The sequence below is a fragment of the Quercus suber genome, unplaced genomic scaffold, assembly GCF_002906115.3.
Source record: "Quercus suber isolate HL8 unplaced genomic scaffold, Cork oak 2.0 scaffold_147, whole genome shotgun sequence".
NCBI classification, from domain to species: Eukaryota; Viridiplantae; Streptophyta; class Magnoliopsida; order Fagales; family Fagaceae; genus Quercus; species Quercus suber.
The window spans coordinates 378,360-394,611 of record NW_027069608.1 but is presented as its reverse complement, the minus strand read 5'-3'; the positions used below and the strand labels follow the sequence as shown (position 1 = coordinate 394,611).

Here is a 16,252-nt window from a genome sequence, read left to right as displayed (position 1 = left end):
AATTCTGGTAGTTTTCCTTTTGACAGCAGCATCTTCATCCCTTTCTCACTCATGTGACCAAGCCTGCGGTGCCATAGGCTTGTATCAGTACTTGCATCAGCAACTGCAATTGTGTCTCTTGGACTTGAGGTCATATAGAGAGTGCCAGTCTTCTTTCCACGAGCCAATACTCTAGCTCCCTTTGTAACCTTCCAAGTACCACCAACAAATAGTATTGCATGCCCTTCATCATCAAGTTGTCCAACAGAAATCAGATTCCTCCTTAGGTCAGGAATATGTCGAACCTTCTCCAGTAACCAAACAGACCCACTGGGTAACAATATCCGGACATCTCCCATACCCACAACATCCAGGGCTGAACCATCAGCCAAATACACCTTACCAAAATCACCTGCAGCATAGTTCTGTATGATTTCTCGATGTGGAGTGGTATGAAACGAGGCTCCTGAATCCAAAACCCAATCATCAAGTGGACTGTCTACTGCAAGAAGTAATGCATCCTGTACCTCTTATGTTACAGCATTAGCAGAATCATCTTCATTCTTCTTCTTAGGACTTTTGCATTGGTTCCTAAAGTGACCTGTTTTTCCACAATTCCAGTATTGTACTTGTTAGCCTGATCTAGATTTACTTCTGTTCTGATTAGTATTTCTGGATTTTGATCTGCCTCGATTTGAATTTCTGTTATTACCTCTGCCTCTTGTCTCAAGGTTTAGGGCAGAACCAGATCCTGAGGTTTCACCTGCATCTCTTCTGCGAATCTTCTCAGCCAGAATTAAATCTCGTATATCATTGTACTTGAGTTTTTCATTTCCTGTAGAATTGCTTACTGCCATCCTCATTGCCTCCCAACTGTTTGGCAAAGAAGCTAAGACGATCAAAGCACGAATCTCATCATCAAAATCAATTTCTACAGACGACAATTGATTTGTAATAGTGTTAAATTCATTTAGATGTTGTGCTACTGATGCGTTCTCTGCCATCTTCAGATTGAACAGTTTCTTCATCAAATGCACCTTGTTGTTTGCTGACGGCTTTTCATACATACCAGACAAAGCCTTCATTAGATCTGCTGTGGTCTTCTCCTTTACAACATTATGTGCAACAGACCTAGACAGAGTTAACCTGATAACTCCCCGTACCTGTCTGTCAAGAAGAGCCCATTCATCAGCCTTCATCGCCTCAGGTTTTGTCCCCAAAAGTGGCAGATGCAATTTCCTCCCATAGAGATAATCTTCAATCTGCATCCTCCAATATGCGAAGTCTGTGCCATCAAACTTTTCTATTCCAGACGCCTTTCCTGCTTTCTCTGCCATTGCTCCCACTCAAACCTAACCCTAGGCTCTGATACCAATTGTTAGGAATTTAACCAAAATTCCAACCTGTGAGAAACAATAAAAATAGAGAAAAACACACGCCAAAGAAAAATAATCACACGCACAAGACAGTATTTACGTGGTTCGGCAATTTGCTTACGTCCACGGAGTTGCAGGGATTTCACTATTATCAGGGAAAAAATACAAAGTGCGGCTACAGTGTTTTTTCTCTCTCTCCAAAAAACACAACAATAGTTGTAGTCACAAACCCTAATTATAAAAGCGGCTTTTATATCCTACTTACAGGGTTATAATGGGCTAGGCTAAAAATAAACTAGGCTCCACAAAGCCCAACAAGCTTAGCACAGTTTGATGAGGCACACAAAAAGCTTCAGTATTTACCTCTGAACAAATTTTATATAATGTAATATCCAGTAAATTTATGTTATTTTCACAATCTAGAATTACATAATTTTGTCTTGGAGTCAAAGTGGCCTTCTAACGTTTATCTCATATATGTTCAAGGCAAGTTATAAGAACTTTGTAACCTTTAATTTTTATTTCAGTGATAGGCCCATTGAATCCACGTATTGGTGTGGGGTGGCCTTGTTTTGGAGATCTGATGACCTGAAGTAGCCAATGATGTCGTTGCTTCCAATCGCAACGACAAAAATTGATTTTGATAAATGATTTTCTGCACCAGAGGATCCTAGCTGTTTGTACAAGTCTTTATGCACGATTGAGTAGTCGTCTATTTGTTGGGTCAAATGTACTGACTGGAAATACACTAGTGAATATGAAAGAAAACAATTTCTCAGCTAAACATTTTTTGAGAAATCATAGTAAGTTAGTAACTAATTGGCTTATAATAAAAATAGCTAATTGGCTTATAATAAGAAAACAATTTGTCAGCTAAACATATTTTTCAATTTATACTAATGGTAAATGCTGTACAATAAATAGTATTTGACACTCCTCATAAGGATGGCAATGGGTGGGGCAGGGCTGAAGAATAGGGTCTTTGTTTCTATCCTGCATGATTTTGTGTTGTCCTATCTTTGCCCCGCTCCACATGATGGGAAAATTTTTCTTATCCCATCCCCACCCCTTAGAGCCCTGAGAAGCCTCATCTCATCCTGTAAAACTATACTTTTTGTTAATTTACCCCCACAATTATTACAATTTTGTTTTAATAAAACATGTTTCATTAATAAAAATATACTTGAAATTAAAACTAAATTTATCTCATCAAATCAAACTAATTTTTAGCAAAAAATAATAATATTATTCAAGTGTTTAACATGACAATATCACAATAAAAATAAAAATCTCATAGTATAACAAATAACTAAATAGAGGCAAAGAGCCATGTTGGATAGAATAAAATAAGCTAATATTGACATGTTTGTTTAAATAATAGGGTTTTATATTATGAAAAATTTACAATTATAACTTTTATCAATGTGGGCGGAGTGGGTTTAAAAAGTTTAAACCCATCCTTGTCCCACCACCTTTTGCGAGGTGGGAAAAACCCGCATAGGGCGAAGCTGGAAGCGGCAGATCAAGCAGAGTGGGCCCTACAAAAGGCTAGTTCTATAGTCACTTTTTTTTTTTTTTTTCCAGCAGTTTTGAAAACCGCCACTATAGAAGACCTAATATAGCGCTTTTAGAAACTGCCATAATAAGTTGACTTATTTTGGCAGTTTAAAGCCGACGCTTTTTAAACTGCTGCTAGTAGAGCTATTATGACAGTTTTCAACGCAGTTCTCCCTACTCTCCAATCTCCATACCAAGAAATATGGATTTAATAAAAAATGGTAGATAGAAAGAAAAAAATAAAAGGGAAATGCTAACGAGCGCCCTTAGGGCACTCCTTAATAATCCATTTAAAGAAATTTTTTATGGGAAATGAAAAAAAAGTATTAATATTTTGACAGTTTTTTTTTTTTTTTGGTAGAAAGGGAATTTCATTAAAAGCTAAACAGCAAACAAAGGCTCAGAACAGAGCCTATTGACATACAAACCAATGGCATCAGACTCCAAAATACTAGCTAAGTCCACAGGAGGACTGGGAAAAACAATAAAATCATTGTCAAGCAGTAAGCCTATTCTTGCCAAAAAATCAGCGCACTTGTTAGCCTCCCTGTAAATGTGCCTAAATGTTTTCTGAGGTATCCGATTAGCCATATGTCTGCAATCTTCCAAGATAGATGAGAATAAAGAGCATGAAGAGGTAGGAGAGTTAAGAGCATCCATAATAACCTTGGCATCTAACGCAATAATAACAGAGAGGGCATTCATTTGAAGACACAGTTGCAAACCATCACGAAGAGCCCATAATTCCGCCATGTAGCTGTTTGTATTCCCGATCCTTCTTGCAAAACCTGTCACCCAACTCCCATTCTCATCTCTGATTAAACCGCCTCCACCTGCCTGTCCAGTGCTGCCAGTTACCGCACCATTAGTGTTCAAAGTGATCCAACCAGCCCTCGACTTCTCCCATCTAATGTACTTTAGGATTTTCCAATTGGTACTCAGGCCATTGTTCGCACAGAAAAAGAACTCCGAAGCACGATCCACAACATCTTTATCAAGATTGGGTTTAGGATTTTTTTTGTTTGAAGATACATAAGTTCCTATCTTTCCACAGCAGCCAAATACCAAATAAGATGACATGATTCCAAGGCAGAGGGCCGGAACGGTAGTAGCCATTGGAAGTGGTGTTGGTGATTAACCAATCATGAAGGCTCGAAGAAAAGAAATTGAAATTATTAACCTGACCACCCAGTTGCTGCTATACAATTTCGCTTAAGGGACAGTCACGCAACATGTGTAAAATGGTTTCATCCACAGCATGACACCGAGGGTAGCATGCATCAGCATGTAACCCTCTAGCCACCAAGCAATGCTTGACCCCGATACTATGGTGCATACACTTCCAGACAAAGTTTTGAATTTTCGGCAGAGTTTTCAATTTCCAAATCCACTTCCCATTGAAAGGAGCATCCTTCAAAGGATCCGTGGCAAGCCTGTAAGCACTTTTGAGCTCAAAATCACCCTTGGCTGAGTACTTCCAGGTCAACCTATCCTCTAATCTGACAGATAAGGGTATTGGAATGGCTAAAATATCTCTGTAAACTTCCTCCGGAAAGGTCATTTGAATTGAAGACCAATCCCATCTGCCAGAACAATCCACCGCATCCTTAATCTTTAGATTGATGGCCTCTCTAGGCAAAGGACCCTGAATGATCTTTCTTAAAGGACCATGATTAGTCCAAGTATCGTTCCAAAAATCCAGATTACTATCAAAGCCCGACAACCACTTGGTTCCTTTTTTAAAAATTTCTTCACCTTGCAACATACCCTTCCAAATTCTAGAACTAGGAAGCTTCCTACCATTTCTCGAATTAATCCTCTGTGGGGTACAATACTTCAACCTCAGAACCTTTGCCCACGGGGCCTTATCTTCGGTATGGAACCTCCAATTCAGCTTAGCCAACAACGCTGTATTCCTTCCCTTTGCTGATTGGAGCCCTAAACCCCCTTCTTCTTTAGATCTTGTAACCTTCTTCCAGCCCACCCAATGCATTTTCCCCTTATCCTCAGTTGAACCCCAAAGAAAATTTCTGTTTACTCTATCCACACCCTCCAAAACCTTCCCAGGCAGCAAATTACATTGCATAAGGTAAGCCGGGATAGCTGAAGAAGAGGCTTGGATCAGAACTGCTCTTCCGGCCATAGAGAGGAGGTTGGCCTTCCAACCCGCAACCAAAGTCCTGACAATTGCTTCCTTGGTGCTTAATAGGAAATCCTAAGTATTTCCCCAAACACTCAATTTGACGGAAGCCAAGGATGTCGCTGAAAGCCTCTCTATCATCATGGTCAGTGTTTGGAGAAAAAAAGACCCTAGACTAAGAATCACTCACTGTTTGGCCAGAGCACCTAAAAAAAGTATCGAGGACTTCTCTGATGGCACTGCAATTCTTTGCATTCGCCTTAGCGAAAAGCACAAGATCATCGGCAAAGAAAAGATGAGAGAAGGACGGACCACTTCTAGTCAATTTGATCGGGCACCAAACTTTAGCCTCGCACTTTTCTTGAATAAGTTGCCCTAAAAATTCCCTACAAAGGATAAAAATGTAAGGGGACAGTGGGTCTCCCTGCCTTATGCCTCTAGAAGGGTTAAAAGGATCAAGACTCCCTCCATTAAATAGAAGAGACGTCGAAACAGAAGAAATGCAACTCATCATTATCTCAACAAGATTATCAGGGAAATTATATCTGATCAACATACTCCTAATAAAACTCCACTCGAGCTTGTCATAAGCCTTCTCTAGATCAATTTTTAGAGCAATAAAACCACCTTTCCCCTTAGCTCTCCCCATGGTGTGAATAATCTCCTGTACTACAATAGCATTATCAACTCCTCTTCGACCTGGCGCAAACGCTGCTTGACAAGGGGAGATAAGTTGATCCAATAATGGACGAATTCTACCAACCAAAATCTTGGACACAATCTTATAAATAGAGTTACACAAGCTAATGGGGTGATAACTACCAATGGATTCAGGACCTTGGGTCTTTGGGATGAGCACAATGTTTGTTTTATTCAAGTACTTAGGAATTTTTTTCTCTCTAAAAATAGTATGCACCTCCTCACTCACCGACCTGCCCACCACCAGCCAGAATCTTTGAAAGAACCCAGCATGCAGCCCATCAGGACCGGGGGCTTTAAAAGCTTTTAGAGACCAAAGGGCAGCTTTAATTTCCTCCTCCGTCACCATGTGGCTAATACTATTTTTTTCTTCACTTGAGAGCTTTGGTTGCCATTGCAAATTATAATTAAAATCCCGGTTTGCTGCCTCCTGAGCTGTAGTGTAGATTTTTAAAAAACCTTCCCTGAAGTGATTTGCAACCTCTCTTTCTTCAGTCAACCACTCCCCCGCCTCATTCTTAATAGCAGTGATATAATTTCGATTCCTGCGAGCCAGCGCTGAGACGTGATAGAAGGATGTGTTCCTATCTCCCAAAACCATCCAATTAATTCTAGATTTAAGAGCCCAAAGATCCTTCTCTTGCTCTAACATAACATCTAGCTCCTTAATAAGCTGGTTCTCCAAGGCTACTAGGGAGGAAGAAGGCTGGTTGGCCAAAGCCCTTTGCACCCCATCAAGCTGGGCCAAAACTCTTTTCTTTTTATGAAAGATATTACCAAACTGGTTTTTATTCCATAACTTGGCCTGATTGGAGAAGGCTTCAATTGCCTCCATAAGCTTCCTCAAGTGATGCCAGGCCTGATTAACCACACTCGGAAAAGAAGGGTCAGATAACCAAAAGGATTGAAATTTGAAAGGCCTAGTAAGAAGCAGCTGCCTCTTGGGATTGGTTTCCATCAACACGGGACAATGATCCGGTGACACCTAGTTAAGTGTGACACTTTAGCATCGGGGTAGAGCAGACACCAGCTAAGATTCATAAAAAATCTATCGATTCTCTCTTGTATAAGGCTATGGAGCTCCCTTCTATTCGTCCAAGTATATCTAGGCCCACTGAAACCCATATCCACCATGTTACATTTATCAAGACAGTCCTTAAACATCAGAGATCTATTAATGCTAATCGGCCTACCCCCAAACTTATCATCCCCAGCAAGGGGCTCATTAAAATCACCCTCAATTATCCAAGGTTTACCATGGAGATCAGCGACTTTAGAGAGGTTTTCCCACAAAACTTGTCTCTCCACAATTCTAGGACTAGCATACACAGCAGTAAAAATCCAAGAAAGGTTAGAGGGTAATACCTTAACTTCGACATGAATTTCTTGCTCTGTGCTCGCGAGATGCACCACCTCCACTCTATCTGAGTTCCACAACAGCCAAATGCCACTCGCAAAACCCACCGTGTCAGCTAAAATAGCACCATCAAAAGGGAGACAATCAGTAATCTCTCTTGCTCTATCTCCCCCAACCTGTGTTTCCATAACAACCAAAATGGACGGATTATGACTCCTAACTAGCTCCCTGACATGATTTTAAAAATTGGGCTTCAGAGTGCCCCTACAGTTCCACACTATAATATTCATATTATTGATACAGATAAAAGGAGAGGACCAATCAAACGGAGGAGGCAAACTCACTGCTTCCTTCTTCCATCTCCATCCCATCAGTGCCAACCATTTCTTTCTCCTTCCCTTCCCTAGACACAAACCCAACAGAAGTTCCATCATACCCAGTATCATCTCCTTCGCCACGGTTTGGTTGATCTTGATCATTTGATGCCTTTGATTGGTGAGTGACAGAGAAATCAATCTTGTACTGAATACCGTCTCGCACAGTAGCTTCGCTTTGATCCATTGCCTCACAGACGATTGCTTCATTCTGATTTCCACCAGACCCACCTCCGGAACCACACTCCTACCGTTGATCTTGCTTGTCCATCTCAACCTGCCCACCTGCTGAGAATTGGAATGATTCACTAGAGCGCTCACCATCTCCGGTTCTACCCCGAGGGTCCCCAATCGTCGTTGTGTTTGGTAGGTGTTTAACCACTCCCCCTAAATCTCCTTTAGACAACCACTTAGTTGCTTTACTCCTGGCTAAATCTCTTTTTCCCTTGACTGAAGCGTTGAAACGGGACTCCATTTGCTTATCTAGCAATTTTACACCAACACTTGGTTCACGGCCCACCCTCAAAGGCCCAACATACTCAGCTCCCTTATTAATAAAAGCCCAATCCCTTATATCCTCCTTTTGATCATTCCTAAACCCATGACTATTTTGGCCCAGCCCATGTAATGGATGATCCCCAGACGTAACGGCAGGATTTGTTTTCTTCTGTGCAGGCTTCCTACGTGTCACAAGCATCCAAGGACCGTACCTGTCCTCCTCCATGCCAGCGCCCCTGTCCTTCATCGTTCCACTACCTGTGTCAGTGCAGGACGAATCATGCAAACCATGCGAAACCTCTCCTTGGTTCAACATCCTACTTTCTCCAGCACTCATCGGACCACCTTCCACCGGTTGCTCTGGCTTTTTAATGGTGAGAGGACAAAATTCCTTCCTATGTCCCAATCTCCCACATGAGAAACACAGCCTATGAATCCCTTCATAAACCACAGGTTGTTCGAACTGGCCTATGAGCACGGTATCAATAAGCGGCTTGGTTACATCTAGCTGAATACAAAGTCTTGCATATCTTCCTCTGGCCTCCATGGCAGTCTGTGAATCAATCCGAAGCACTTTCCCTATAGCTTCACCAATTTGTTTGAGGACTTCCAACTCATATAACTCCATAGGAAGTTGATGCAACCGAACCCAGACTGCAATAGACGAAACACATGCACTATCCGGCTTGAAAAACGGCTCCCATGGCCTAATGGATAAAAAGTGCCCCCCAATGAACCACAGCCCATTTTTAAGCACTACATCCATGTCTTCTTTCAGAGAGAAGCGAACTGAATAAAAATCTTTTCCAAGGTCCACACAAACCAATGTCCCAGACGGTTTCCACAGTGAAATTAGTTTGCTCTGAAGAAAACTAAGACCTAACGCTCTGCCATAGAGTTTAATAATTAGTGCATTGGACCACGGTTTCCTGATTCGGAGCTTTGTTTCTCTCGTAAGCTTAACGGCTGCTAACCCCTCTCGAAGTTCTTCCACCTCGTCGTCAGAATCCGCCTCCAAGTCCAATAGATCTGATATGTCAAAAGCCTTAGCATAGGCTCCTGGAATCTCACCCATCAACTTGTCTTTGAAAGTTTTTTTCCCAGCCCCCCACGGGCTCTGGTCTCCCTGAGAATGACCATTCTCACTTAAACCAACTTTAAAATCCGCATGATGTCCTTCTTTAACCTTCTTTTTACTCCTGGAGAGCTCAGCCTCTTCGTCCCTTGAAAGCTCTCTGTTTCTCGCTATTTCACTCATTCTTTCTTCATTTCTCATAAAAAATGTATCAAAACTTTCTTAAAATTGATTCTTAACGAGTGCCTAAAGGCACTCATTAACATGACCAAAAATAAAATAAGGAGTATTGGAGACACAAAACATAGCATTAATTAGTGAAAGTTTTTATTATCTCACTTACCAAATATGGGTCGGTGCCATCCAAAATTCCGGCACCTTCAGAGGCAAAGCTAACACCGTTTAGGAACGAAACGTTATTCTTCTTGGGCTCATTTACTAGAGAAAGGTACGGTGGTCAACGTGGCAAGCCTACTTTCTCGCCTGCCCAGTGCTCCATTCATTTCAAATAGAAATTTACGTTAAAAAAAAAAAAAAAACACCACATTATTACTTTCCACTCTTCCAACACGTGAAGGTACAGAGTACAATATGAATATTATGTGGAATAATTAGACAATTAAATTTATTTATTTATTGGTTAAAAGGAAATATATATATATATATATAAACTAAATAGCGGCTAAGTTGGCAACATGTTTACAAACCGTTTCCCCATTTAATTCTTAATGCGATGAATGAATAAATTTAACATAATATTCACAAAAACATACCATTAAAAGGTGAACTTTACTGCGAATTGGTTTGTTTGTTTGTTTTTTTTTTTTTTGGTATTGTATATTTATGTATCATATGATAAATTAATACTCAATATATATATATATATATAAGGTATATTTGTTACAAACTTAGACTATATTCAACTAATAATTTTTTGGTCATCTCTTATATATACATAAAATTTAACAAAATTAATGTCAAGAATCTCATAGCTCAATTGACACATCTTGTTATTTTTAATGAAGACATCCATAGTTTAAATCTTCATCTCGCATTGTAACTATCAAGTCATAAAAAAAAAAAATGGATATAATTTTCTCCTGAAAGTCTAAAACCATAAATTGTGTATTGGACTTTAATGATTCTTTTTTTCCTCCTTTATTTTTTAATCTTAAAACTTCACTCTTTACTTCTCATTGTCATCATAATTTTTTCCTCAAATTGGATATAATTTTCTCTCATCATTTTTTTTTTCAATTTTTTTTTTCTTTGAGTTGGATTAAGGTGTCAAATAAGATGTTCTGATATTTATTTATTTATAGAAGATGATGGGATTGATGAACACAACTTACCTAGACGGTCTCATCCGGACCAACGAGGCAGAATTGACAGACGAGTCAATCAGGTCCCTCCGACGAAGTAGCCACATTACATTACTGATGAAGACAGAGAAGTCATTCAATGCAGTCAAATAAATGCTTCAGGCAGTTACAAAGACAACTATGCAGACCGTTGGAGCCATCAAAGCTCACATGATTGACCATGAGGCGTTACTTAAAGTGGCATTAAAGCCACCATAACAGCCACAACGGCTAGGAGCTACGGGAATATATATATTTATATATATATATATACAACCCTCCCATCACCAACATAAGGTACATAAACTCACTAAGAAATATTTCTTGCTTGATTGCATCGCACTATTCTTTTCCAAAGAGTTTTCTTATACTGACTTCGACATCAGAAATGTTGTGGCAGGCACCACACTGGTGACCATTCGAAGGGAGCTATCCAACCATCTCTACAATCACAGAGACGAAGGATTGGCTCCATCCGGACACACTTACTTTGACTGACGAATTTGCACTTCATCAGAAGATAATTTGGATTTGTCCTAAAGACAAGCAAAAACTTTAGGTTACGCCTTGCCCTAACAAGTGTATATTATCAATTTGTTTGATTTTTCTTTTGTAACTATAACTAGAAAGAAACCATGAAGATATTCAATATAGAATTTGAAGATGGCCTTGTAATGCTTTCTATGTGATTCATGAGTATCTAATATTTGTTTGAGTGGTTATTTTTGTCCATTACTATTTTTTAATTATTTTTGTAAGATATGATAGAATTTCAACCTATGACGTTTGCTCTATGACAATTGCTCTTTATTATTAGGCTAAAATATCAATCGGTTTTTTGTGTTGGGGGAGGGGGGTTTGAACACTAAATTTCTTATTTGACAACAATAAACTTTACAAGTAGAACTAACTAGAACCCACTTCCTCATTAAATTAAAATTATAACATGAATATAAAGAAACTTAAACATGTGAACCTCATAACAAGGGTATATTATCAATTTGTTAGAACTTTCTTTTGTAAGTATAACGGGAAAGAAACCATGCAAAAAAAAAAAATATTTCTTGCATTATTTGGGAGAGCTTATTTTTATGGTCAACTATCTTGATGCACATATACTAAAACCTAAGTCACTTCCCTAAAAGTCAATCACTACTAATCCTAACCATAGATGAAAAAATTTTGTATTGCTTTTTAATGTTTAGACCTTCTAAAAGGGGCACAATCATTAGGAGGTAACATCTTACAAATATAGGGGTTGTCTTTATTGGTGAGCTTAAATAGCTACTAGCTGCTTCACATTTATTGGAAATGTGTATTGCAAAGAACCATCAAATATATGATTCACAAAAATGCGATGAGCTGCCTCTGTAGGATGGACTCGATCAAAGAAGATGTAGTCACTTCTGTTGGAGCAATACGCTGCAATTGGCAGACAAAAAATCTCAGCATTAAGGGTCCCCAGCCCACAACAAGCAGCTTTAACCTCTACAAATCCTGCAATCAAATATGAAAGGTCTTTAATCATTCTTTTTTATCACGAAAAATTGAAAGGAAAGCAAACTAAAGGTAGAAAAATGAAAAGGACATGGTACTCCTGAAAAACCAAGTAGTGCCTACGTAACAATGTGTCAATTTTGGACTTAATTTCTAACCTAAAACCTAAAGTATGATTTCAGAGAATATAATGACATAAATGAATACTTGTCACTGACCTGATTAATTTGTTTAGGATCTATAGCTGAACCCAAAATTTTAAAATTAAAGCTTGGTTGCCAACTTGTTATTGTGATTGGGTTTTTAAATCTATATTTTTTTTATCTCTATTTTATAAAAAGAAAATGATCAGGTGTACCATAAGTAGCTGGTCTCTGAATGAAGTCAAGCAAGACTTTGTAAGTGTCAAAGTAGGAGTAATGTATGTCTTTAAGATCAGACTTCAGTTCCTGCAACATTGAAATAAGGCCTATATTGTACTTAATAGACCAGAAGTTTATTTCTTCGCGGCATTTTTCATTTTTGGTCTCCGTCCTCCTTGCTGGGCAGCATCCAATTGTCCCAATTCCAACAATCACAAATTTACGTGCACCAAAACTGTATAACCGCTGCACAAAGTTTTGATAAAGAAATGATCAGCAAAGACTTAAATTGAATTACATAATATGCAAATCACAATAATTTGACTTCTTAAAAAGGTTTGCTCAGCTGGCTTATCAATTAATGAACATTGAACTGAGATTAAGGTCTAGTTTTAAGGTTCATTTACTATATGAGAAAGTCCTTTCCATAGCTTGTCACAGTTTGACGAGGCTCACAAGTCACAAATAGCTTCAATATTTACTTCTGGACAAAATTTATATATATAAGATAATATGCAACAAATTCATGTTATTGTCACAATCTAGAATTGAGACTCAAAAGGAGTCAAGCTAGCCAAGTGAAGCCTACTCAAAGAATTGACAAGCTAAGCTCAAATTTTATTGGCTAAGCACAACTCAAACTTGATAGGCTAAGCTGAACTAGAGCTCAAGCCAATCCTGAGTAGTACTATTTTTTCATCAACAGAGTTCTAATAAGCTAAAACTTGGTTTGACTTGACCCCTATGCAACCTCACACTATAATGTTTCTTGTTTCCTAAAATTAAAGTAACAACTTAGTTACCTTTAATTTATCTTTCAGTGAAAGGAGCATTGAATCCACGTATTGATGTGGGGTAGTCTTGTTTTGGAGATCGGACGACCTGAAGTAGCCAAGGATGTCGTTGCTTCCAATCACAATAGCAAAAATAGATTTTGATAAATGATTTTTTACACCAGAGGATCCTAGCTGTTTGTACAGGTCTTCATACACGGTTGAGAAGTAGTCTATTTGTTGTGTCACATGTATTGACTGGAACTGCACGAGTGAATAAAAACAAAACAATTTGTCAGCTAAACATCTTTTTTTTTCCCAGTAATTATAATAACTAATTGGCTATAATAAAACTCCCACGAGTAGTGAGTAGTAGGTAGTCACGGGCAATGACTTCCAACATTTATATGTGAAAGCTTTTTATTCAAAGGTTACTGTGATTGCATGCGATTCACGATAAATTGTTAAATTCTTAAGGGCAATAACTCTTTGGACTTTGGGTAGCGCGTGGAAAGTTCACTTCAAGGTTCACATGGTTTTTTCATTTTGAAAGTCAAAAAAGTAAAACTGTTGGGGCAAAAGCAAAGGTGTGAACTAGTCCAACCTCCCAACCCATGAACTCATTCCTTACGTTAAAGAATTGAGGCCCACACGTCCATTTCACGGTACGATCTTCTTCTATATATTTCAGAATTAAGACTCATTCATTTCACTACAACACCTTCTAGCTCAATTGTGTTAAGCAAGAAGTAGGTGATCATATAGCTAGTGTTCATGGCTACACTTCAAGCTGCTTCTTTTTTTTGTTGTAGTTGTTCTTCTTCAGCTTCCTTCAGAAAAATCAAAGCCACCTTAAATGCCCAAAAATTCCAATCATCAAATCATCATTCTCTTCCTAAGCTCCTTGCTGATGAGTTGAATAAAAGTAAAAGGCTACAAACCTTTGAATCTGCTTTAACCCAAATAGAAATGAAGCCTAAGATAGAAACAAAGGCAGTGAAAGAGTTATATGCAATCATGGAAATTGTAGCAGATAGAACAGAAATGCACAAGAATATAGGGTCCCAGAGAGATAACTGGAACCGTCTTTTGCTAACTTCTGTTAATGGAATGACGGTCACAGCAGCAACTATGGCTGGACTTGTGGCTGTGAGTGGAGTTGGAGTTTCAGCACCAGTTATTTTGGCTCTAAAGCTCTCTTCTAGTCTTCTCTATATGGCTGTCACTGGTATTTTACTAGTGATGAATAAGATTCAGCCTTCTCAGCTTGCAGAAGAACAAAGAAATGCTTCCAGACTATTTAAGCAACTTCATGAGGATATCAAAATGACTTTGGCTCTTCAAAATCCAACTGAAGATGACGTAGAAGATGCTATGAATAAAGTTTTGGCACTTGATAAGGCCTACCCACTTCCCTTACTTGGGACAATGCTTGATAAATTTCCAAAAAAGGTTGAGCCTGCTGTGTGGTGGCCAAAACATTATTTGAAGACTCAACAAGAAAAGGGTAATGGGAAAGTAAACAGAAATGGGTGGAATGAGAAGCTTGAAGAGGAAATGAAAGAGGTTCTTGGGGTTATGAAGAGAAAAGATGAAGCAGAATATGTGAGGCTAAGCAAAGTAGTACTTAAAGTTAACAAAATTCTTGCAGTATGTGGTCCTTTGTTTACTGGTTTGGCTGCGGTTGGGTCAATATTACAGGGATTACCTTTCATTGGCTCATGGGGTGCATTTTTGGCAGTGATGTTTGGAGCTTTAGCCACTGTGGTTAACACTGTGGAGCACGGTGGGCAAGTTGGGATGGTGTTTGAGATGTATAGGGACTCAGCTGGGTTCTTTAGGCTTATGGAAGAGACTATAGAATCAAACCTGAAGGAAGAAGAGGCTGATAGGAGGGAAAATGGGGAATTGTTAGAAGTGAAAGTGGCTCTTCAGCTCGGGAGAAGCTTGTCAGAGCTCAGGGACCTAGCCAGTACCACATCATCTTTGTCTTCAAGAATTAGTCCGGACAAAGAAGAGTTTGGAAGCAAGCTCTTCTGAGTTTTGATGGGTTGTCTTGATTGATTTTGAGTAATTGTATACTTGTATAGCATGTATTTTGATAATACTCTTGACTAGGCGGATCACATACATAGTTATTTGATGAGTTCAAATTTTCATGTATTCAAGCTTACATGATTGAATGGAAATCAAAGATAGTTTTTAATTTTTTTTATGATGTGATAAGATTTGAAATCTATATAGTCAGTTTTATAATAATTGCTCTTTATTATTACATTAATTGTTTTGCCAAAAGTTTTATAGCTTAATGACATTGTTTAATTTTCCTTATAAAAAGAACTAAGGTTCAAATTTCTATCCCTCACTATGAACAATAATTTTGATCTTTTGTCCTTTATTATTATAGTGGATTCTAGATCTTTAACTTGAGAATTCAGGGTGTTCTGGATATCTCTTTCTATGCTATCACATTGCATCATGTGAAATCAAAGCCTTGATTAGTTCGGTTTGGTGGCCAAATGGCAAAGCTAGTGGTAACCAAATATCCTTTGATGAGGATCAAAATGTTTCAATATTTTGTTCTCTATTTTTCTTATGGATTCCATTTCTTTACCTTGAAGATTCAAGATATTTTAAGGTTTAGTTGTGTACTACTAAGTTAAACTTATTGTAACTCTTTGTTAATGTTACGTTTCTTATCGAATTATTAAAAAATTCTACTGTTGGATTAAACTTTCTTGTTTTTCTTAATACATTTGTCAAATTTTGTATTAGTTAGACGTTATTCAATCAATAAACTCATGTTTTGTGCATAATTTAAAATATAAAATATTTTATAATTGAGATAATTATTGATCTTTAATAATATTAAAATTTCATAAATATGAAGGATATAAGAAGAAAATGTAATCAACACCGTTAGATTTGTTAAAAGAGTCCAATAAATGGGTGCCCTTAGAGTGTTTGTTAAAATTTTATTTTATGAAATTTTTTATATTACTTTAATGAGAAATATAAAAAATTGTCAAAAAATTAAAATTTTTTTTTCCTTTAAAAAGTTTTTAAATCAATTACATCTGTCTAACCATTTCCTTGTTAAAATACACTTCCAATAAAAAATTTGACAATGTAAAAGGGAGGGGCAATTGGCCCTGACCTTCCCAAAACACCTATATAATAATACCTACAAAGCAATTTGCCCCC

General features: G+C 38.0%; 2 protein-coding genes and 1 pseudogene across 2 annotated transcripts; 1 reads left to right on the top strand and 2 right to left on the bottom strand.

The window, feature by feature from the left end:
• LOC136069009 (GDSL esterase/lipase At5g55050-like) overlaps nucleotides 1-9,554 on the bottom strand; it is a 13,407-nt pseudogene extending 3,853 nt beyond the window's left edge.
• A 2,030-nt stretch (nucleotides 9,555-11,584) lies between these two features.
• Nucleotides 11,585-13,824, bottom strand: LOC112014199 (GDSL esterase/lipase At5g55050). The gene is made up of 4 exons (XM_065777024.1): nucleotides 13,765-13,824; nucleotides 13,079-13,312; nucleotides 12,272-12,521; nucleotides 11,585-11,913 (listed from the first exon to the last, which is right to left on the bottom strand). The coding sequence occupies exons 1-4, from the start codon at nucleotides 13,822-13,824 to the stop codon at nucleotides 11,693-11,695; spliced, it is 765 nt and encodes a 254-aa protein (XP_065633096.1). The 3' UTR covers nucleotides 11,585-11,692.
• Nucleotides 13,769-15,263, top strand: LOC112007151 (probable F-box protein At4g22030). Its single transcript, XM_024039457.2, has one exon. It carries the CDS (start codon nucleotides 13,823-13,825, stop codon nucleotides 15,086-15,088), a length of 1,266 nt encoding a protein of 421 aa, XP_023895225.1. The 5' UTR covers nucleotides 13,769-13,822; the 3' UTR covers nucleotides 15,089-15,263.
• The last annotated feature ends 989 nt before the right edge of the window (nucleotides 15,264-16,252 follow it).